Source organism: Dermacentor andersoni, chromosome 9 (assembly GCF_023375885.2).
Source record: "Dermacentor andersoni chromosome 9, qqDerAnde1_hic_scaffold, whole genome shotgun sequence".
Lineage (NCBI taxonomy): Eukaryota > Metazoa > Arthropoda > Arachnida > Ixodida > Ixodidae > Dermacentor > Dermacentor andersoni.
This window is the reverse complement of record NC_092822.1, coordinates 126,231,379-126,256,260: the sequence shown is the minus strand read 5'-3', so window position 1 is coordinate 126,256,260 and position 24,882 is coordinate 126,231,379. Positions and strand designations below refer to the sequence as shown.

The 24,882-nt window shown below is 45.4% G+C and overlaps 1 protein-coding gene across 1 annotated transcript in view; it reads right to left on the bottom strand.

The window, feature by feature from the left end:
• The window catches only part of LOC126529734 (uncharacterized), a 184,109-nt gene that overhangs the window by 91,085 nt on the left and 68,142 nt on the right, over positions 1–24,882 (bottom strand). Inside the window, exons 4-5 of the mRNA XM_055069954.2 lie at positions 12,967–13,030; positions 638–722 (exon numbers count right to left, since the gene is read on the bottom strand). Of these exons, the coding sequence (XP_054925929.1) occupies positions 638–722; positions 12,967–13,030 (149 nt within the window). The remainder of the gene's footprint in view (positions 1–637; positions 723–12,966; positions 13,031–24,882) is intronic.

Genomic DNA, 24,882 nt, shown 5'->3' with positions numbered 1-24,882 from the left:
TGTTGAACTAATGCTTGATGCACTTTTTTGTTTATACAGGCTGATTCGGTCCATGTAATTTTTATTTTTTACATAGTGTAGACTTATTGCTGATATCTCGTGTTTATAGCAATGTAGTGCACTCCTCGCCCGCCTTCAATGTAGACGCTCTGTGTCATATATATGCTTCTATTGGATCTGCACCCTCAAAGCATATCTGCGATTCTTTATTTTTTGCTCATCTGTGCACAATTTATTTTGTTTGCATAAGTGTATTCTTGCTGTGCTGTATTTGCGTGTCCCTGCCACTTGTGCTGAGTCGTGCTCCTAGTAAAGCCCGTGTAAAGGCTTTTTGATCCCAGCTCTCGACAACTTGAATAACAGAAGAAAGTTTCATTCGATGAGCATTTTTGTCATTGGCTGTAACGCTACATATTCTGGTGACGACTACCCCTGTAAATGGTAGAGAAAAAGCACACGTGCAGCTCAATTACACAAATACCTTCATGTGCACTCATTAAGATGCAGCCACGACAAGCGGGAACCAACGTGTGATGCAGTGCTTGACAGCACAGCGCCACTGGCAACTGTGCCACCATGCTGGATAAATTACCAATATGAAGAAACAAAACATTCACTTTTGCAAGAGGTTACTCACTGTGCATAAGAGCCTTGAACGATCACGGTGGAATTCCAATTCCTGCAGGCTGGCCCTTTGTCTCTAATGCCACTGCCTCTGTCATCTGCGATATGTCACGGTACGGAAGAGCTCACTGAACAGGCTGCCGTACCATGTTACACTTGCAAAAAATGTAACTTCATCAGACATGCTCCTTATCCCTGCCATTGTTTATGGTCCCAAATTTATCGAAAAAGAAAATAAGCAACAGCCAAGATTACAATTTCCCACCATTCAGGCACTATCCTTCTTGCCATCAAGGGAAGAATTAACAGCTTTTTCTTTCCTTTCACCCAACAGATATCCAGTGTGCGCCTCTTGTATGCAAATGGAAAGGTCCACTTTGGGAGAACTTTGGGAAGTGGCCAAGATAACATCTTGTAGGACATATGACAGACCAATGCTCTTAGCGACTACCTTTGGTTTTTGAGCCTGGTAAAGTGATAGCACCAGCATGTAGCTTTCTTTCAGAACATCAAAATGAAACTGTCCTTGACATTTTACTAATGGGCTCATTAGTGGTTATTTGTGGCTCAAGTCCAAATCCAATAGCTCTGTTCGCTGAGTTCTTGAGCTACGTAGTCCCGGCCTCTCTGTCGGCTCCCAGGGTTGCCCACCAGGATTACTTTGGTCCCTTAAACATTCTGGAGGTTCTCTGGAAGCTAGCAGAGGACACAAGCTGAAACAGCAATACTAAAGAAGACAGAGGCAGACAAATGGCGACTGTCAACTCTATTTCACTGAAAGAAATCCATGGAGATCAACCAATCAGACCTTGCAAGAATGATGTACCAAATGATAAAATATGTGCAACAGAGAATGCACGGGTAACAATCCATGACATACAATCCACAATTTCACTCATTCTTTCTCAATTTTATTTGCTTTCGCTTTTACATCCCACAAGAGATTCAGATAGTCTATAATAGCAAAAAATTGCTTGCCCTTCTGATTGCCCTAAAGTCAAGAGTGGTGTCTCATTCGGCTCCTATTTTTTTTTTCTTGTTGTTGCTGTTATCTCATGTGGCTAACACTTTTGGCCTGAAAGGGATGCTAAAGGCAAATACTAAGTCTGTATGGACTGTTAAAACACCATTCCAGAAACCTCGCAGCGCTTGTTTCGTGGTAAGAAAGACTTATGTTTAGGATAAAATCGCATCTGAAGGGTCTGCATACCTTTAGTGAAATTCAAATCCCGAGTGGTGACAATGCATGCGCCATCACCTCCCGTTACTGCCGTCTCTGACTAAAACGTGGATCTCTGGTAAAACGTGGGCGTGGAACCGGCGACATGGCATCAACGCTTATATATTGTTTACTGCTTTCGCAGATTGGCCTCATGAACGTTTTTGTGTCACGCTGCACTTCAGCATCAGCGTACATAGGCGGCGAAGCCCGACTGGAAGTGAACTGCGATGGATTGCCTTTTACGTGGCTCTGGGACCAACAGACGTGCCCGGCGCTCGCAGAATCTGACTTCTTCCCACTTCACGAATGGCAACTGTGTGCCCGGGAAACGCTGGCGGTATCCTTCAGCTACAAAAGTCTCAAAGCGGCACTACGACGACGGGGCGTGGAACCGGCAACATGGCATCAACCCTTATATATTGTTTACTGCTTTCGCAGGTTAGTCGCAGGCACTATTCTTCGATCATTGTTAGCATTACTTTGCCGGTTCCACCCCAAACTCTGTTTTTCTTGTGTTCAAAGCAGTGTTTCTTTGAAGTCATGCAGGGTGCTCGTACGACATCAGTTTGTTGTTTGGAGGTGTTCCGCTTTCTATTTACTGATTTTGCTGCTGTGCGGAAGCGATATAGAGCTGAACCCAGGGCCTGATACTGCACAGTTTGAACGAATACTTGAAGGCCAAAACACAATATTGAAAAAGCTGTCAGCAATGTAGAACAAGTTCTCTGCTGAAATAGAAGAACTGAAGGCACGTATTGTGTCATTAGAAGACACAATCACAGGAGTGGATGATATTCGTTCTTCACTGGCTAACGTTGAGGCACAGCAGCGTCAGAATCAGGCAACATTGTCGCCTTTTGGTTCAAGAATTGACGATATTGAGAATCGTCAAAGGCGGGATAATCTACTTTTTTATGGTTTTCAAGATAGTGATATTGGCGAAAATGCAACTAAATTAAGTGAACTTGTCTCAAACCTGTGCCGCACTAAACTGGAACTTAATGCTGTTGCAATTGAGCGTGCTCACAGGATAGGAACTTATCGAGCAGATAAAGCACGCCCAATTATAGTGAAGTTTTCCTCCTTCAAAAAATGCCAAGTGTTAAATAATGCACGCAAGTTAAAGGGCATGAACTATAGCATTTCCAAAGATTTTTTCACGCGTGGTGAGGGATAAAAGAAGAAGCTTATGGAATTTTGCAAAACAGAATTGGCAGGAAGGTATAAAAGCAGTACTAAAGTTTGATACCTTGCACATCGACAACAAACGCTATCAGATTGATAGCGTGACCAACAAAGTGAAGCAGATGTGACCATCACCAGTGACTAACATAAAGGAAATGCTCAGCGTTTTGGTGATAAACTGCAGGAGCATAAGAAATAAAGTCGATTCTTTCCATATCCTTCTTAGATCAGTTGAGCCGTCAATAGTTATTGGCACCGAGTCACGGTTGGACTCGAGCGTCTTAAATTCTGAAGTTTTTCCAGATGGCTATCATTGTTTCAGAGGTGATCAAGGAGCAAGAGGGGGAGGGGTATTTATTCTTTTTAGCTCAAGCTTATCGCGTGTACCACTGGAAGGTTCTACAGCCGATCTTGAGTCTGTTTTTTGCAAAGTGAGGCTATCTAATGGGAAAAGTCTAGTTATTGGATCATATTACCGTCCTCCCGGATCATCATACGACCAGTTTCTTCAGCTGTCTGCTTTCCTTGATATGCTTGAAAACGATATCATAATACTAGGGGGAGATTTTAATCTTCCGGGTATAGACTGGTCGTGCGATGACCCTGTAGCGTCGGTCACTGGCCATGCGTATTCTGCATTTTTGGATCTCGTCTGTGATTTTACGTTTCAACAGTACATTCGTGATGCATCACGAAGTGACGGCACAGGTCACATACTTGATTTGCTCTTATGTAATGTCCCGAACATTTTAACAAATGTGAATGTACTTCCCGGCTTAAGTGACCATTGTGTTTTTATTGCTGATATAAACGTTCAATATGTGTACGTGCCGAAGAAGGAAACAAGAAAGATTTACGTGTATAAGAGGGCTGATTTTGGGGCTATAATTTCGGCGTTTTAGTCATATTTTCCTATCTTTGATGCATTAGTTGATGAAGTGAGCATTAAGAGTTATGAAAGCTGTTTAAAGAAAAGCTGTTTGAATTGCGCGATACATTTGTTCCTACTCATGTTATCTCATCTAAATGGTCAAAGGATAAGCCCTGGTTTATACATCAGCTGCACACAGTAATACAAAAAATTAGGAGAGCTTATCTCAAGTTTCGGAGAGCGACGTCCCAGAATACTTGGTTAGAACTTAAATGTTTGAAAAAATCTTTCACAATCTTGCGGAGCAGGCCAAGCATACTTATTTCGAAAACCTTGGGGTGAAGTTGCTCAAAAATTCCAGAGAGTTCTGGAGATTTGTTAGGTGTAACGCTAAAGAAAACAATTCCATCCCCCCTTAAAGAGCTCTGAAACCATAACTGATGCTGATGAAGACAAAGTGAAGCTTTTTAGTAATTTTTTCTTGTCAGTGTTTAGACCAAAGCGTTCTTGCACTCTTAATGTGATCTGCCAAAGACATTAAACAAATGCCTGAGGTTATATTTGGTGTAGAAGGTTTGCGTAAACTACTGCAAGAGATGAAGCCGGCGATTGCTTGTGGCCCTGATGATATTCCAGCAGCGATTCTTAAAAACTGTTCTGGAATATTGTGTTTTTACTTTTCTCGGTTATTTACAAAGTGTTTATCCGAGTCTTGTTTACCGCGTGATTGGAAGCTGGCACGGGTTGTACCCATTCACAAAGGCAGATCGAGAAGTCTGCAGTTCTCAACGGTCTGTAGTTCTCAACTTCCGTTGAGAACTACAGACCGGTATCTTTAACAAGTATCACATGCAAGCTAATGGAACACATAATTTATACTTCAATCATGTCGCATTTAGTTAAGCACAATATTATAAGCTCTAGTCAACATGGTTTTTGACAAGGTTTTTCATGCTCTACACAGTTAGTAGAATTCTTTCATGATCTGGCCTCGGCAATAGACAAAACCAAAATAATTTACTGCATATTTCTAGATTTCAAAAAAGCCTTTGATGTTGTTGCACATGATCTTCTCATCTCAAAACTTAGGGCCTACAAATTGGACAACAGTGTCGTAGCTTGGATTGCCGAATATCTTCGTGCAAGAGAGCAGCCTGTGGTGCTCAACGGTTTTTCTTCTGTATATGTTCCAGTTACCTCAGGTGTACCTCAGGGATCAGTTTTAGGTCCCCTTTTATTTCTACTCTTTATTAATGATATTGAAAGTGAGCTTATGTCTTCATTTAGAATGTTTGCGGATGACTGTGTCATTTATAGTCATTGACTGTGTCATGACTGTGTCATTTATAGGATGACTGAGTCATTTATAGAGATAACGCAAATGACATTTCATTATTACAGACTGATTTAGACCTTATAGGAACATAGTGCAATACGTGGGAAATGTCACTAAATGTTGAAAAATGTGCTCACGTCACCTTTTCAAGGAAGCATGCGTTTCAGTCATGCACTTATACCTTGAGTAATATGGCATTAAAGAAGCTTGACGAATACAAATATTTAGGAATTTTAATGACGTCTGACTTAAGATGGGACAGGTACATTACGCATATTAAGAATAAGGCAATACGTTCATTGCAATTCCTCCGCCGTAACTTTAGTCAGATACCGAATAAATTACAAGAGCAATTGTATTTCGCTTATGTTCGTAGTTTACTTGACTACAGTTGTATTTGTTGGGATCCGTACACAGCTGATCTCACGGAACAGCATTGTGCAGAATAGAGCAGCTAGGTTTGTTCTTAATAACTATAGTAGAAAAATAAGTATGACAGAAGTAAAATTAAATTATCGTGGCAAGCATTAAAAGACCGGCGAAAAAATCTGAGGTTGAGATTTTTTCACGCTGCTTATTATTCAAAAACAGGGATTGAGAGAGAAAGATATATTAAGTCGCCTACTTATACGTCGTTGAGACGTGACCATGCGCTGAAAGTCCGCGAGTTTCCTTTCAGGGGTGACGTCTCTAGGTATTCTTTTTTGGTCGGTCTATAAGAGAATGGAATGCTCTTTCACCTGGCATTGTTAGTATTGAAAACAATGATGCATTTTATCGCGCTTTATGTCTGTGATTACTTGTTCCTTCCTGTGAAATGTAATCACCCCTGCTGTAATGCCCGCATGGGCGATGCAGGTATCTAATAAATAAATAAAATAAATAAACGGCACCCAACAGATGGCGCTAGTTTGTTGCACGAAATGGAACTGTGCAGCCGTGGTGAAACCAAACCAAGACAGAGTGGTGGATTCACCGTGGCAGCTGCTCTTGGCCAAGTGGCATGGACCGTTCGGGCATCCCCCAAATTACATGGATGTGGCATTCTCTGCTATTTGCAGTTTGTGTGATTTTAGCAAGCCAGCAAAAAAACCAGTGCAGCGCTACATGATAGTGAGTCTACTGAAACGTGAAAGTGCCGGCAGTGCCTGTGTCGAGCGAAAAGGAAACCTTTCGAATGCCCGTGTTGTTGTCAAGGGCAAGATCAATGAGTTCTTTCTTCTAAAAATCAAATAGAACTAAACAGGTAACATTTTCTTCTGTTTTATTATGTAATGCAATTATCTTATTACAAATGGTTAAGTGTTCGTGACAGAATTATAATAACGAGCGTCCTTGTGCTAGTAGCTGAATGCCGTAGGGGAGTCGCAAATAGTGTCCTGAATTTACCTCAATTTCTTGATTATTAAATCTCTGTTCACAGTAATACTGATGCCTTAGACGTTCTTGAGCATTAGTCTATCACTTTAGCATGACTTAATATTTGCCTTTGCTCTCTCTTTAAGATCACTTCGATGTGCCACAATTGAAGGCACTGCTCACAACAGTAGTGGCACATAATGTATTGAAACACAAGCCGCATCCATACAGGTGTGGTGAGCAAGAAGCTGCTGGCTGGTTTCTCCTTCATTTATGGCTTCATCTCATGCTGCGGGCTTGCTTTTGCAGGGACAGTAAAGGCTAATACTTAGTCAAGCTAAACTGATGGAACAATGCTTCAGAACGTCTAAGGCATCAGTATTATCCAGAACAGAGCTTTAATGATAGAGAAATTAAGCTAGATGTAGGACACGATTTGAGATTCCACCGGAACATCCTAGTACAAGCTCCATGACATAGCAACTCATTATAGTTCTGTCACTTGTAGTCAACCACTGATGATAAAAAGGTAATAGTTTTGGAGCATTATAACAAGGAATAAAATATAACTTGTCTACCTCTATTAGATACTCAGAAAAAAGAACTTATCCATGTTAGTCTTGTCAATCACTTAGCAGGTGATCAAAAGATTGTTTTCGCTAGACTCCACGCCACCTGCACTCTCATTTTTGGGTAGTTTCTGTATTGCATATTGCTGAGCTTCTTTTCCTGGCTTGCAACGCTCATAATAAAGAGGCAACCACATGCATGCGTCATCAAGCAACGCAATAGACAGACCCTGTCATACTATCGTGTCTCACTGTGGGACACCTACAGTAAAAGCTTGTTAATTCGAATTTCCCGGGGATGCTCACTGAATATGAGCTAAATTGAATTCAGACAAACGAGGCTGATACACAGAAGGCTACATCTGAATGGGAAAAGATGTAGGAGCACCTCTGAAACCATAACCTTTTACATAAGAAAAAAATCCATGAATATTTTATGCTTTTTTTCTCTGAAAGTGATTGCTGTAAGCTTATATTTAAGAGCTCAAATGTGTCGGAAAGCATCTTCCTCTCATCCTCTTCAAAACTCAGCAGCCATGCGTGATTCAGTCCTTCCATCACTTGCGATAACAAAGGTTGCATTGGTGCTCCCTCTTCCTCACGATCGTCATCTTCCACTGCGTGGTCATCACCAACTACCGTCTACGACAGCACCGCAATTCATGGTGCAGTTGTCAGCACTATGTAGTCTGCAAAGTCCACATTGCCAAACACTTCATTGACAGACCTCATATGTGTTAACAACGCTCGAGCCGATGGCCGGAGATACCATTCACGCCTTCCACTGGCACACCGGCAGTATCAGCGAGCTTAAGTGCCTCTCACGCCGCTGCTCAGTTCAAGCACACAGCATGTAATCTCCCCGACAACATGTGTGTGCCCGTGGAAGTATCTCTGGGCACACACTCGCGCACTGTTAGCAGATTGGAGGTAGGTACAGTCCCCGCGGAAAAAGATTACGACTGGTGACCAGAGCAGCAAAATCACAACACACGGCACTGCTGTTCCTGAGTGTGCCATTAGCGAGAGCCCCAGGCCCATTCAATTTTCCAAAGCAGGGGTGGCACGCCAAAAGCGACCCATCTTAAGAGGAAGCTTTAGCTCGGGCCAAACTCCGACATGGCCTATTCAAATAAATGTAAAACGCAAAAACGTTTTTCTGAGATAACCCCGGAACTGATTTTAATAAAATTTGTTGCATTTGAGAGAGAAGTTAAATTCTAGTGACTGTTGGAAGCGAAATTTCAATTTAGGGTGCGCTGAGGCAAATTCCGAGCTGGATGGAAAACAACAACTTTGAAAAGCCTCCCGCATGTGAACACGCAGTGCAAGAAAAGAAACTCAAACAAAAAAGGCCAATCCAATCGGAAGAAACCATGGAGGTTCAAGCAGCCAATGAGCAAACGACGAATCAGCCAGAGCGGCAGAAAAGCAAGGCGTGCTGGCAGAAGGGGGGCGGGGGGAGTTCCAGGAAGCGACGCCAGGAGAAGGTCGGCCACCGAACCAGAAGTTGAAAACAGGCCGTCAGGTTCCAGGCCCGAGCCACCAGGACTTCACCGGACTGGGGCATCCTGCCAACCCGTTCCTGTGCATCGCCACTCTACCCAATCGTGAACTGCTACCCAAGGCTGGCAAGCTTCTGTGCCCGTGGGCAGAACGAGAGCAGTCGGGCTACGGGCCCGAGTTCTACGCCCAGCGGCCTGGCCAGAACGCCACCGCCATCTGCTCGTGCCGCCAAGCCGCCTGCCTTCCCTCTCCAAGCCAGAGCTGCCGCACTCTGGTCGCCCGGTCAACGGTCCAAACCCCGACCCTTGGGGAGACCGACACCACTTCTCTCGTCATCTTGTCTCCACTTCTCCACATCAAGACTACTATGCGCCCTCACAGTCGTGGTCAGCCCGAACTCGTGTACTGTTAATACCACCCTAGCCCTAAGTGCGTTTCTTGCTGTGATGTGTCTTTGAGTGTTTATTTTACGGTTTTTTATCCTCGTTCTAGTATTATTAAAAGTTGGTGTTTTTTGAAACAAATGGCTTTGTCCTCAATTGGATACCGTCTGAACCTTTAACAAAGGAACCTGCTTCACAAATTGGCCAATTTGTCCGCCAGGCCCGGGCAGCCTGTCCTCAGTACGTCACTTGACCGGGCTTTCGCTAGCGTTAGCATGGGCCGGGCCACCACACATGCATTAGAATACATGGGCAGTGTGCCGATTGACATGCAGGGCTCCTTATCGCACATCATGCAAGGACGTGCTCATTACTCCTGTCACTTACTGTTGAATGCGCCTAGTTTCTGCGAGCACATTTGTTGCATTTGGCTGGCACGACTGATTGCGTTTCCAGCATATTTGGTTTTCTTTTAACTGCGGTGAACAAGCATGCAAATATTTCGCACTAATCAATAAGTTCCAAGCAACGGCTCGATCACTGCTATGTGCCCAGTTGCAACACAGGATATGTGCAAAGTGAAACTACAAAGAAGTTTTCATTATTCAAGGTGCCCGCTGGTCTTAAACGAAAAAGACAATGGGAAACAAATCCTCACATGGCTAAGAAGCCGCTCACCACTGACTATGTCATACCTGCCAACCTGGCGAGATCAAAAATCGGGAGACTTTATTCGCGCCAACGGGGGGGGGGGGGGGGGGGGGTTCGTTCAAACCTTCAGGCACTGTTCGATGAGTCCTTTTGCAGGCCCTTGCAGCAGCAGACTTTGCTCACTTCAAAAATTCGTCAGGGTAGCTTTGCTCAAAATGTGGGCCAGACTAGCATGTGGTCCCTTCACTAGCAGCAGGTGTTGGAGGGTTGTGTTGCACGTTGATGAGCGGAATGCAGTCCTAGTTTTTCGCGCCGTGCTAAAAGCCTCACACTCTGCGTTGCTATGCGGTATCACGAGTAAATCCAACATCACCTTAGCAACACAGCCAAACACGTTTTCCATCAGTGTTTTTCATTTTTCCAACCACAGACCACTGCACGTCCCACCTTTCTTCATTCAGAATGTCTTCTGGAGTGCCTGTAGTGTGGCACACTCAGCTTCGAGAGTATCCAAAGCGTCTTCAGCAGATTCAGTGGAATCTTGGGGCAGCAGCTGAGGAAAACTCTGAATAAAGAAACGAAGACTCAAGAGCGATGCCTGCGAAATAAGTTTCAGGTTGGCCACCTCCGCATTCTTCAGAGTTGCGTTTCAGAATTGTGTCCACATCCATAGCGCTTCGTTTCATCGCATTTCGGAAATATTTTCCGTAGAAGAGGCCCAACGTAGTCGCTGACACTAGAGGTAGGTTGTGTTCCGACGAGGAATCCCATAAACAGATACTCCACACATATAACACTGTCGTAGCACTTGTTCCGGAGAAAGTTCACTATCTTTCCTTGCTGCTAAGCAGTGTGAACATAGCTTTGATGCTTCGCCGTACAAACACGCAGGTTCAAGTCGCCTTTGACACTGCGAGACATGCTGATGCCGCATCCACACGTTGTACAATATGCAAAATGTTTTCCTTTTCTTGATGTCAAAAAGCACGGAAATTCAGAAGTATAAGATCGCAAGAACTTCTGCAAATACCTTGTCTTGGGCTTTGATAGTGCCATGGCATCAAGCAAACGAGGATTCTAACTTTACACAGTGCACCGCACATACACAGCCTAGCCAACACTAATCATGCACACAAGCAGCAGCAACAAGATGCACCATGGAGGAAGGCATGCATGAAATGCAAGAGCTACATTGGCTCTGGCTTTGGTCGGCTTACTAAGCACCATAGTCGGCTGCTTAGTCGATGATACCAATGGTGCTAGTGCAGCCATTGGTGATGCTGACGATTACGATGTGGCTGTATATTCCGCGGTGCCAGTTTCGTAAATACCATTATTGCGCGAACGGAGACCACTTTTCGGGATATAAGACAGTGATCGTACAATCGGAAAGTTCAGTAAAGAATCGGGAGTCTCCCGGGCGAATCGGGAGGGTTGGCAGGTATGCTCTGTGGTTGGCGAACTCCATTTTGAATCATGCTATGTGATTAGAGAGTTTGTGCACGTTGTGCAATGCATAGCTGCTTTTTTTGGTACAATTATTTCAGATAGAAGGGATCCTTTCATTCTAAGAAGAGGGTCCATTTCAATAAACTTCGAACACTCCTAATATTTTTCTCTACACTCAGTAACCTACAATGTAGCCTACAATCTACTCAAACTTTGAGCAAATAACTATCTTTCCAATTTTTTTTTATCACCGTTCAGACTATTTTTCAAACTTTTGAAATTGACGGTTCATTCATCATGAGTGACCAAGAAATCCACACAAAATAAACGTTAGGCCCACGCAGAGAAAACATGACCGCTTTAGCAATCCAGCAACCGCTCGTGAGCCAGTGCATGACGCCCCTTCACCACGACACACTTCACGATACACTTTCAATAGCTAGCGCCTACAGCGCTGCCACTACTGGCGACACAAAACACGTCAGGTGGAACGGCCCAGTCACGCCACTACGCGAAGATTCTAGAGTAAAGCCTCATTACTACAAACATCACATTAACCAAGTTTTTATAAATCGCCTCCCGACTTCTTATATTGTTCATTTTAAAAAATTGCATTACTAAGAACTTCTGTATATTTAACTTTTCAGAATAACGACCGTTATTCAGTTTCCATGTCGTGTTAACGCCCGAGTACTACTAACTAATATTCCGAAATGTGGAGATTCTTACATTTCCATGAATTGTTCAGGGCATTCGGAACGGTAATCCAGCAGACGAGAAGGTGCAGAAACTGGATACCACGGCGCATGGGTTCAAAAAACCTGAGACGGGACTGCAGGAGAAAAGCACGAGAGGGGACTTCTTTTCTTCTGTTGCCGAGGCGACAATGCATCAAGTTTTGTGAGCTCATGCTCCACCCAGACAAGCGTCACGTAGCAACGGAGGTGCATCTTCTTTCACTCTTCTTTCTGCAGCCGTACCAGCTATGTGTGCGAACCTCCGTGCGAACTGGGATGCCACACGGTCGCAATTTCCAGACAGTGTCGTTTACATCCACTTACGCTTGGGGTGTCTGCCTCAAGCGAGACAGTACACAGCAAGGAACGCGAAGACAAACAATGAAAAGGAAACATTGCACTTTGGAGGCAACATGGAGCTTCCTCTCTGGCAGTGGCTTTCTTGGGGTCAGTATCTTTTGCACGTGCCACTCTTACTATCACTATACCGTGGTGCATGACGGCAAAATCTATGGAAAATAGCAACATCGCAGGCCAAGAGCAAACAGTGACATTTTCGTGGATAGCTCACACAGTGACAAGTGAGGCATTGATGGGCAGAATGGTTAACATTGGTTAACATTACATTTCACTGTAACGACCTTTCCAAGTAAACAATTAGCTGTGGTACCCTGAAGTTCTCTAAATAAAAATTTCACTGTATAGTACACTATAACTTTGGGATATACTGTTGCATAATAAGAATATTGCTCGCTGTAAATAACTTTTCGCAATGAGGAATAAACATAGGCTTTCATTATGTTCTTGTGAACCTCAAAGGTCCTGCCCCAATCCACAGAACTCTGCACTTATTATCATCCAAACGGGGATACAAGGATGAACGTGTAAGCGATGCCCCACACAGAATGGCATCTGCGACAAGCTGGTTTACCAGACCTGCCGAGCCTAAATGCAGTGATCAACGTTAGCACACAACACACCAAGATAGCACCAAGCACTAAGTGACACAGCAAAGTGGTCAACAATGCTGAGACATGCTTGCACATTAGCAGCCGCTTTCAAGCAACACCATACCAGAGTTTTGTTTCTCGACTTTAGCCGGCTGCTCCGATGTGAAATTCCCACTGGGTGACTGCACCTGCAGGATGACAATATGGTCAGAATTGCACATCTTTCTTCCTTTTGAAATTACAGTGCAGCTGAAAAACTACATGCAATAAGCTTCAATTCAATGAGATTCACAATAAAACAAACTCATTTGTCAAAATAAAACAAACATTGCACGAAAGTACAGTCAAATCCACTTGTAGTGGTACTGCTTTTAGCAATATATATTGGATATAACGATGAGCAGCCGATGCACCCTAAACTTATACTTGTATGTGTTCTACGGCAAAATAAACCACTTATTACAATGCTCCCATGCCATGTTGTCCATTATAACAATTAAGTTGGGCTACTATTGTTCTGTAGGAAGGCACGTCATCGTGATAAGCAGTAAACACACGTCTGGTGACGTGTGTGTAGGCAAAAGAATGCTTAAACATGGAGCACTGAAAAAAAATTTAAAAATATGGCATAACATACAAAAGACACCTATTTTCCCCATGGTAGGGAAAAAGTTAGAAGAAATGTTCCCCTTCACTTTGAGGGTTATGACCTGCTCTTCCTTTTTCCATGATGGACGAGACCCAGAGTATGCCGGGTGCCGACTAATTGCAATTTGCGCAGTGAGGTGTGCAATCGCAGTTGTTGGCAGGATGTTCTTGCAAAGCACATTTCGCACAGCTGAGGCAGCCTTCGCAGCTCCGAGAGCCGTGGCCAAAAAGCTTGCATTTGAAGCAGCAGCGTGGGTTTAGTATGTAAGGTCTAAGACCCCTGTCACACAGGCAAACTTAAGCGCACTTTGAGCGAGTGCACTTCACCGCTAGTGTCATTCGCAGGCTTCCACACGTTAAAGCTTTGTGACACCTGCTGCAGAGCACACTTGTCGGTGAGTGTGTTCGGTGAACAAACTTCGCAGCAGCAAAGTGTGTAGCCTCGTTAGCAATGAGTAAAAAATAAGTAAAGTAATATTGAAAGCAGTCAGGAGTAACTTTTAATACCATTTGAGTTTAAATGGCTAACTTTACAAGGTAATAAAATGTGCCACACTGCAAAAAAAAAACTGCAGAAAACTACTCTCGCTTTCGGGCTGTTTATGACCACGCCAAGTAATGGGGCCGAACGCGTCATTTGGACTGGTACTGGTCAAGTCACCGTCGCTGCCATAGCTTGTTTGTAAATGCTGTCCCTGGCAATAACAAACCCTTTTTATGCGTGCATTCTTAAGTTAACAAATATATGCTCCCAATCGCCATTGCATGCACCAATTTGAAAAGATTTCTCGCGTTGCCAAAACAGCACGTCAGCGCGCTCAAAGTGCACTTTAGTCTGCTCCCGGTGTGACAGGGGTATTACATGGATTTTCAGATAGCCTGTTTCAATGTATTCAGGTAGTGCGCTGATGGAGAAAGCCAAGATGAGGTGTTTAGTTGGGTCTTATTTTGTTCTGGTGCAAGCTGAACAAGGACAACAGAAAGGCAGATCTGACACACCGCAGTGGATTTCCTTGTCTCGTTGGGTTTTAATTTGTTGGGACATTCGTAACGTGTTGTTCCTTCCTTCTCTCAAGGAGCTCAGTTTGGGTCAAACCTAGAAGAAGTCTTATTCGGATATCACTCCTCGTGTGCTGTTCAGAGAACGGTGCAGGCTTGGAGTGTTTCCAAGTTCAAGTTCGGACAACTTCTGGGACTGATGTTTGTGATGGACTTCGAGCAAGAGATCACCGCTGGACATTTTCGTGATCTTCTAACCGGGGCCTAGTTTTTCAGTAATACATTTCGCAACTACAAATGGTGACATCATTCTGGCAGTCCTTTCAGGATTTTTACAGTGAATGACATGGTACCTTGAGTAGATCCCTTTGTGCTGTATGGAAAAATTCAGCGAGTCATTGATGCACCCTCTTTTCGAAAGAAGGCGACAGGCAATTTGGGGAAAGAGCTTAAAGTCATAAAGAATTCATTTGATTTTGGTACTTACACCAGCCGCACACTACTGAGCCAATCAAGGGGACACTCGAGACCCAAAGGAATCGCAGATGCCAGCTGTACATAGCTACTATAACCTAATATAATATTGCTGTATTATCTTCGTTGTGTCGAAATCCTCCATTGATGCTCCCAATGAACCAGAACTTACTTGGTGCTCATGTCGACGGTGTCCCTTTGACGGCGTTAATAGATACTGTAGCCCAGGTATCCATAATGAGTTGTAACCTCCGTCATCGACTGAGGAAGGTTCTCACACCTGCTACTACAGTTGAACCTCTATGTAACGAACCTCTATGTAACGAATTCCTGGATTTTACGAAATTTTTCAATTTCCCGACACATCCCCCATTGAAGCCCATGTACAGGCGACCTCCATGTAATGAACGCGTTGCGGCGGTTGACCTTGATGTAATGAATTCGTAGCACAGATCATCGAGCTGTATCTTGTAATGTTTTGCCCAAAATTCGACCGCGCAGTGCGCAACTTTAATGAATATTGTTTAAGTAAGTTTTTATATCGATAGGTAAAGTAGACTGCGAGCAGAACACTTGCAATCGCAGCAAACAAGCAAATCTCGGTGATGATGATGATTTTGAGCGCTGCTCCGTGGCAAGCGTAGCAACCTTTAAGCTTTCATTTTGTAGCTTGACACTAGGTGGCACTACTATGACAAATTCATTGCGGTGTCTTGCGGCACACTTATGATAAGCCTTCTTCGTCAGCGTGTTGATGTGCATGTGCAGGTGTGTGTTTACGGTGTCGGTTCGTTGCGATGAGTTCCACTGTGAAGAAACGCAAAGTTTTGTCACTTGAAGATAAGCTCTCGATTCTGAATGCGGTTACCGCCGGCGAAAAAAAGAAGGATGTCGCTGCCCGCTTCAATATACCAGCCAGCTCCCTGTCAACCATTCTTGCTGCAGAACAAAGCATCCGCACTGCGATGGAGTCGGGCACAAGTGCCAAGAAGAAAAGAATGAAGACGTCGACCTATGCTGATGTGGACAACGCCGTGTTTGCATGGCTTTTGGACAGACGAGCACAAAACGTGCCCATAAGTGGCGCGATTTTGCAGCAGAAAGTCATAGATTTTGCTTTCATCCTGGGCCACGACGACTTCAAAGCGAGTAACGGCTGGCTACAAGGATTTAAAAGCCGGCACGGTGTCGTCGGAAAGGTGATATCTGGCGAGTCTGCCTCCGCAGACAGCGATGCTGCTGCCTCATGGGTGGCCGAGAAGCTTCCCGGCATTTTCAGTCGCTATGAAGCTGCCGACATTTATATTGCTGATGAGACGGCCCTGTTTTATCAAATGTTACCGAGCCGCACGTTGTCAATGAAGGGAGAAGAGTGCTGCGGTGGAAAGCAAAGTAAACTCCGCATGACGGTTTTGCTTTGCGCCAACACTGATGGCAGCGACAAGCGAATCCCATTGGTTATTGGCCGCAATGCCCGGCCTAGATGTTTTAAAGGAACAAGGCGGATGCCAGTAAAATATGTGGCAAACTCCAAAGCTTCGATGTTGCGGGCAATTTTTTCCGACTGGCTGAAGGAGCTCAACCAAAATGTCAAACGACATGGCCGCAGCATTTGTTTGCTGCTTGACAACTGCTCCGCGCACCATGTGGAAGGCCTACAGCTTTCGAACGTCGAGCTGCAGTATTTGCCACCTAACTGCATTTCTCTCATACAACCCTTAGACAAAGAGATTAACAGCTTTAAATGCTGCTACCGCTGTCGATTGATACAGAAGATGCTCCTGGACATCCGCCTTGAACGGCCGACAAAAGTGGATATCTACCAAGCAATCCAAACGCTTGCTGCATCGTGGCAAGAGGTCAGATCACAAGTGGTTGCCAATTGCTTTGCCAAGGCTCAGGTAAATCAGGCCATTCAAGCTACAGTCCCTGAAGACGAACCTTCAAGCCCACCCGAGGTCGCAGAAGCGTGGGATGAACTACGCATGAACGGTGGGGTGCCCGACGGTGTTGAACTGTGCGATTTTTTGTTCATAGACAATGGTGCCGTGTCGACGGAAGAGATGACTGATGCGGCACTTGTGGAAACAGTTAAAGATAGCCTTGAAGGTGATGGTCCGTCAGAGCCTGACACGTCTTGTGCGGCGCCTACCGCGAGGGAACTGATGGACGCGGTGGACGTTTTGCACCGTTTCGTCGGCTCGCAGGACGATGAAGCAGCCCTGGATGCCTTAGTTTCTTTGGAGCGCCGAGTAGTGGCTGCGATCGGGCAAAAACAGCAAGCAATAATTACGCAGTTTTTCTCTATTAAATAAATTCTTTGAATGGCGAGTTCATTTCAATTGATAGCTGTCGAATTTTTATTTCATTTTGGCATGATCCTTACCAGTCTAAAACCGAAATTGCATCTAACGAAAACCTGAATATAACGAAAAATTACGAATTTTTTTCAATTTCATTATATCCAGGTTTGACTGTACATGAGCCGTACACGTGGCCGATGGTAGCCCTGTTGACGTTACTGGAAGGTGTACTTCCCGTATAAGCATTGCCGACCGTCACCTTTCTGTTCTTTTTACAGTGCTGACCAACTGTCCCCATGACCTAATCCTCGGTCTCGACTTTCTTACGGCGCATTCAGCTTTGATCGACTGTTCTGCCGGTACCCTTTGCCTCGAACTTCCTCTACTCAAGCATATTCGTGCTGAACTGTCGAACAAATTTAGCACGACCGCCTTCGTCCGCCTGCTGCCAAAGCCTTGACTTTCGTAGATTTGCTATCATCTTTCCCTGTGCCCGATGGTGATTACGTTGCCACACCTCTTCCTGGAGTGCTTCTGATACGCAATATCACTATGTCCCCCTCCATCCTCACCATCGTCGATAACCGGACATGCCTCCCCTACCCGTCGTCAATTTTGGCCTGACAAAGGAAGTTCTACCCTATGGCATATCAGTTGCAATGCTGCGTGCTATAGGAGATGACCACGTCACAACGTTTTCAGTAGGCGTTTGCTCAGATTCTTCACCATGTCCACAGGATGCTGTTTGCCTGGATGCAACATTTCGGCCCAGGATTGCTACGGACCTATTGCCTGAACAAGCAGCAGCTCTGTGTCACCTTTTGGTTTCCTACCCCGACATCTTCGACCTCAACAATCACCAATTGGGCCAGACTTCAATTGTTAAGCATCACATAAATACTGGTGATGCCACTCCTATTCATCACCGGCCATATCGAGTATCTGCTTCAGAGCGTAAGGTTATTCAAGATGAAGTGAACAAGAAACTTGCCAAAGGCGTTGTTGAACCTTCGTCAAGCCCTTGGGCGTTGCCCATGGTGCTTGTTAAAAAGAAATATGGCACATGGCGTTTCTGCGTAGATTATCGTCATCTAAACCGCATTACCAGGGAAGACGTCTACCCCTTGCCTCGCATTGACGATGCCCTCGATTGTGTCAACTACTTTTCATCAATAGACCTTCGGTCTGATTATTGGCAAATTTCTAAAAAAAATTAAATCATGGGGTTTTACGTGCCAAAACCACTTTCTGATTATGAGGCACACAGTAGTCAGGGACTCCGGAAATTTGGACCACCTGGGGTTCTTTAACGTGCACCTAAATCTAAGTACACAGGTGTTTTCGCATTTCGCCCCTATCGAAATGTGGCCGCAGTGGCAGGGATTCAATCCTGCGACCTCCTGCATAGTAGCCCAACACCATAGCTACTAAGCAGCCACGGCGGGTTTGACGAATTTCGGTGGATGAAAAGGACCAAGAGAAGACCGCATTCGTCCCACCTCATGGTCTATCCCCTTCAGCAACAGCGTACACATTTGCGGACGCACTTATTTTTGTCATTACTTTGCAGTGATTGCAAGCAATAGACAAGGAACACTATGCTTTTAGTAAATTGAACATTCTGCTTTCTTCAAGTACAGCCATTTCACTTCTGAGTGAAATGTGTCACTTCAGATGACCGCTTTGGTGAAGGCGCTACCTTATTTGAAGGGGCGTCTGAAGTGGGGCGTTTCGGTAGTACAGTAAAACCTCGTTAAACCGTACCCGCTTAAACAGTAGTTTCGTTTTAAAAGTAGTAAAGTCAAATCCCTGACTCAGCGGCCATTGAACATAATGCGTTTTGTATCCGCATAAGCCGTACCAGCTTAGTGCGTACGCATCAGTTAAAACGTAGCGTTTCCACTTTTCATCGCGCAAACACTGCGGTGCATCGCCTCCATCGGGCGGCCCTGCAGAACAACAAGCTTCAGAGATCAGAACAACGGCTTCTAAGCGCCCTGTGCGTTTGCCCGTGAAGCCACATTGACATCAACATCATTTCGATGCCATGCCAGAGAGCATTGTGGCGTCAAGCTAGCGAGGACTCGCGTCATGCCAAAGCTCGCATAAGAAAGATGCCGGGTGCTCAGCATAGAAGAAAAATTAGACATCATCTGTGCTATCGAACGTGACACGAAGCCGGTGCTGGCACGCGACAGGGATCTGCTGTTGACTACGGTGTGTGGCATTTGGAATACGAAAGAGTTGCTCGGCAGCACTGCTGCGACCGGAATCGATGTTGGCTACGAGGTTCGACTTTTCACCCTCGTTGCCTCTGTTGTTGCCGACGTGTCAACTAGCGACAGTGATGAGGACACAGAAAGCGAAAGCCTGTGCGATTCAGGCCCAAAAGTGGCAGAAACTGCGCGTTACGTCAGCCTCATGAAAGCAATCGTTGCAACGAGAACAGGGGTGCGATAACGTAACTCTATTCCAAACAAAAAGTATTCCAAACTCCGGCACTCAGCAATGAGAAAGGCGCCCTGGGACTTCTGCAGCACCACTGTACGCGTGCACGGAGAATACGTAACGCTAATGAGGAATCTGCCATGCGAGTGTTTGCCGAGAATAGGGGGCTGGCTGAAAAGCTGGCACGCAGCTTCAGTAGGTTTTAGGCCGCTATCGTCGTGCTAGGCTGCTGCGGCATCTAACGAAAATAACACTTTTGTCGCGCGAAGTGAATAAATACTACATGTTTTTTCCCCCTTTCATCGCACTCTCTCTGAGTTTCATTTTCGACAAGTAAGTGGGCGATCTCATGCTATTTTGGTTAAACAGTACTACCGTTCAGTACGTACTTTTTCTGAGCTCCGGCCAACTACGGTTTAACAAGGTCTCACTTAATTGCGAAATATATTTTTTCCCCTTGTTGTAATGCTTACCCTCAATAAATAACCAGTGCATGTCATTCAAACGGCTGATTCAATATTTTTAATGAAGAAACAAAGCTTGACTGACTACAATAAATGAATATTTAATTACTACATAATTATGATGGGTCTCTACAAAATGTAGAGTCATTCTCATCCCCCCTTAACTTGCTTTCTATGAAGTATTCAGCACCTTGGCACAAAATTATGCAAATTCAACACTTTTATCGACAGTCGATCATAATTCGTGACTGAAGGGGCTATATCAAAGTTATGCCATTCGGTCGATGCAACGCCTCAGCAACATTCGAATGTATGATGGACTCTTTGCTTCAAGGGTTCAAATGGTCAACATGTCTCTGCTACTTAGATTATGTTCTCGTATTTTCACCTACATTTGAGACACACCTTGAGCACTTATCAGCTGTTCTTCAAGTCTTCCGTGAGGCTGGACTCCAACTAAATTGATCGAAGTGTCACTTCAGTCATCGCCAGATTACAGTGCTGGGCCACCTCGTCGACGCTTCCGGTATTCAACCAGACCCGGACAAAATTCGTGCTGTCACGTCTTTTCCTGTACCTCAGTCTGTCAAAGACATCTGAAGCTTTGTAGGATTCTGCTCCTACTTCTGACGTTTCGTTAAAGACTTCACAACGATTGCCCGACCACTTACTGTTCTTCTGAAGAAGGACGTGCCGTTCACGTGGGGCCCCGCTCAAACTGCCACCTTTGCCCACCTCACTAACATTCTCACCACGCCACCTATACTGGCCCACTTTGACCTGTCCTCTCCTACAGAGATGCATACTGATGCCAGTGGTCACGGTATCGGAGCAGTCTTAGCCCAGCGCCAACAGGGTCAAGATCGTGTTATCGCCTACGCTAGCCGCCTCCTCACAACAGCAAAGCACTACTATTTGATTACAGATCGTGAATGCCTGGCTCTTGTCTGGGCGGTTTCCAAATTCCGCCTGTACTTGTATGGCACGCAATTCTCTATAATCACAGACCACCACGCGCTCTGCTGGCTTTCCTCACTCAAGGATCCTACTGGCCGGCTTGGTCGCTGGGCTCTGCGGCTGCAAGGATATTCCTATGTAGTAGTGTACAAGTCGGGCCATTTACATCAAGACGCAGACTGTTATTGACGCTATCCAGTGGACGAACCACCCGCCGAACCTGACTCCGACGCCGACGCTTGCATTTTCTCCGTTTCTCATCTGCTACATGTTGCTCACGAGCAACGCCGTGATGCCACCTTGTGCGCCATCATTGATGGCTAGGAATCTTTGCCTTCTGATTCGTCCCTTCACCTGTTTGTTCTCCAGGATGGTGTATTATACCGCCACAATGCACACCCTGACAGTCCTGCCCTACTCCTTGTCATTCCCAAGCACCTTTAGTGAGCTGTTCTCCAAGAACTTCATGATTTACCAATGGCAGATCACTTTAGCGTCTCCCGCACCTATGACCAGATTCGTCGATGCTTCCTTTGGCCAGGCCTTGCCTGCTCCATCCGGAAATACGTTGCGGCGTGTGAGAAATGCTAGCGCCAAAGAACACCATCGACACTCCCTGCCGGGTGCCTTCAACTGCTCAACATTTCTTCGGAGCCATTCTTTCACATTGGCTTGGACTTACTTGGCCCTTTCCCTCTATTCACGTCTGGCAACAAGTGGGCTGATGTGGCAACAGATTACGCCACGTACTACGCCATCACCAGAGTGCTTCCAACAAGCTGCGCCATGTGTCACCGATTTTATTTTACGTGACGTGATTCTGCAGCATGGTGCTCCACACCAACTGCTCGCTGACCGTAGTCGGACATTTCTTTCCAATGTCATCGCCAACATCCTGCAGTCCTGCTCAACCAAGCACAAGCTGACTACGTCTTACAATCCCCAGGCTAATGGTCTCGTGGAGCGTCTGAATCGCACCCTAAAAAACATGCTTGCAAACTATGTTTCGCCCGACCATACTGATTGAGACCTTGCCCACCCTATGTTACTTTTTCATATAATTCTTTGTGACACGACACTGCTGGTTATTCCCCGTTCTTTCTGTTGTTCGACTGAGAACCCACATTGATACTGGACGCATTCCGTCCATTCGCCGCAGCAGAGACCAGCGAGTATGCACTTGAAGCCATCACCAGGGCAGCCCTAGCACGCGAAACTGCCCGTGCTCACCTCCTGACCTCCCAAGAGAAGCAACAGCGTTTGTACGATTGCCAAAACAGAGACGTCCACTTTTCACCTGGATCTCTGGTACTCCTGTGGTCCCCAACTAGTCACGTTGGCTTGTCAGAAAAACTCCTGGCTCGGTACACAGGCCCGCATAGAGTGCTGCATGCCGTGACTCCAGTTACGTACGAAATCACCCCAGTGAGTACCAGTACCTCATCTGCCCCGAATTCCACTGACGTTGTGCATGTCGCACGCCTCAGGCCAAATTACTCTCCTGTTATCACCGATATTTAGACACACCGGGACAGTGCTTCTGAAACCGGGGATAATGATACATGCATATTGCGTGTTTCTTGTGGACAGTGCACGCAGGCGCCCCGACGAAGACGACGAACACTCTCTGGCTCTCGAGCTGTTGGCTGAACTGGCCAGTGCTGCAGTTATCCTTTGTAAACATACTTTGTAAATAGTCTCCAGTCTCCAGTTCTTAATCCTTTGTTCGCATAAAATAATACCCAAGGTAGGATAAACTACACCAGGTAAACTTTTGCTGCCTGGAAAATTGGAAGTAAAAGGAAGAGAAGACAGGAAAGATGCAAAATAAGAAAGAAAGGTGAAGATTCCAGAGGAGAACAGGAAAAGGCAACTATCGATTTGCCCTGGGTCAGGCAGTCTGGGGGTGCCGTCTATGTGAAATCGAGGCCAAAGGAGTGTGGCCTCCGCCAAGGGGCCTTCAAGGCACAAGCACTCAGCATCGGCTCAATTTATTTATTTATTTATTTATTCATTCAATTTACCCTACAGGCTCGGAGGAGCAGTGGGTAGGGGGGGTTACAGAAAGATGACAATATTTAAGGCAAAAAGGTAACTACATAGTAGGAGAAACAAATAAATTTGTACAATGGAAAAAAAAGGAACACTTGTAAACATTGAAAAAGAAATACAAAGTCAAGGGAATACAATACAATACAAAGTCGTAAATTAATACAGAGGTGAATAGAATACAAAGTCGAAGAACATAGTTTAGCGAACATGTTGTTACGTTTCGCCTCCGACACGCGGTATAGCTGGCATGGATGCAACGGACGCCGGGACTTCGTTCAAAGCGGCGGACATTTTGGCCCGTTCAGCGCTGCCGCAACGCTTCCTGCCAAGCGCGTCCAGGCATGTTTCAATGCCACGTGTCTTCGTGTGTGTGTGTGTGTGTGTGTGTGTGTGTGTGTGTGTACATGTTGGTGCCCACGCTTGTCAAAGCGCGGCAGCCGGAGAGAGGAGCTCCCCAACTGTGAAGCGAGGAGGTCTGACCGTCGCCGGCCTGGCGGATGCGTCACTTCTCGTCTCAACGTGTCCATGCGCCGCCGTCACGTGCGCCTCATCCCGAGCCATTCCTTCTTGCCCTCGACTCCGAGAGTATAAAAGCAGCTGCCCCCAGACGCTGAGAGTAGCTCCGATTTCTTCCATCGAGTAACGTGGTCTCCCGTCTCTCCACTTCAGTCGACCTGACCGGCCGCTCTTTTGCGATGCTATAATAAACAAGTTGTTCTGTTAGCAGTCGACTCATCCTTTGCCAAGACCTTCGGATGCTTCCAGCTGTGCCCCAGGCCGCCAGGCCAACGCTGCCCTTGGGGCTTGCGACCCAGATGCAACAATTGCAGCAAAACAGATGCAGCAAATGTTCATGAAATTTGGCAGGACCTTTTAATGAAACAATATCATTTGGAAGGCTATTCCATAGTGTAATGGCACGCGGTAATGCAGAGTTATTGAATGACTGTGTGCGGCCAAAAATGTGCCTGAAACTGAGATGATTACGAAGTCGAGTAGATGTACGAGAAGGAATTTCAAGCGACAAACAGCTGGACCACGAATTATATTAGTGTATATGAAAGGGCATAGAAGGGCAACAGAGCAGTGGGAATCTAAGCCGAGAAGGGGAACATCGCGTTTAATTTGGGTAATGCTAGATTGACGACTGTAATTAGAAGTTATAAAGCGGGCAGCACAATTTTGGATTGATTCCAATTCATCTATTAAGTATTGTTGATGAGGAGACCAGATCGATGAAACATATTCCAGTTGAGGGCGTACAAAAGTTTGGTAGGCCCGTTGACGGATGGTAGATGGGGAAAGGTGCAGATGACGACATAAGAACTCTAAAGTTCTGTTAGCTTTAGCGGATATCTTCTCGATGTGAGAGCGTCAGGCAAGATTCGTACAAAAATAAACACCAAGATATTTGTAAGTAGAGCCACAAGGAACTTCAGCCAAACAGATTTTGCAAGGAAACTTACGAGCTGATTTCATACGACTGAAGGACAGAACCCAGCACTTAGATGTGTTAAGTGTCATTTGCCAACGGTCACACCACTGATTAACTAGGTGAAAGTAATTTTGTAAAGTTACATGGTCATCATGACAGTTAATCGTTCTGTAGATTACGCAAGCATCCGCAAAAAGTTATATGCAGGAGGATATGTTGCTGGCTAAATCATTGATAAAAATTAGGAAAAGAAGAGGGCC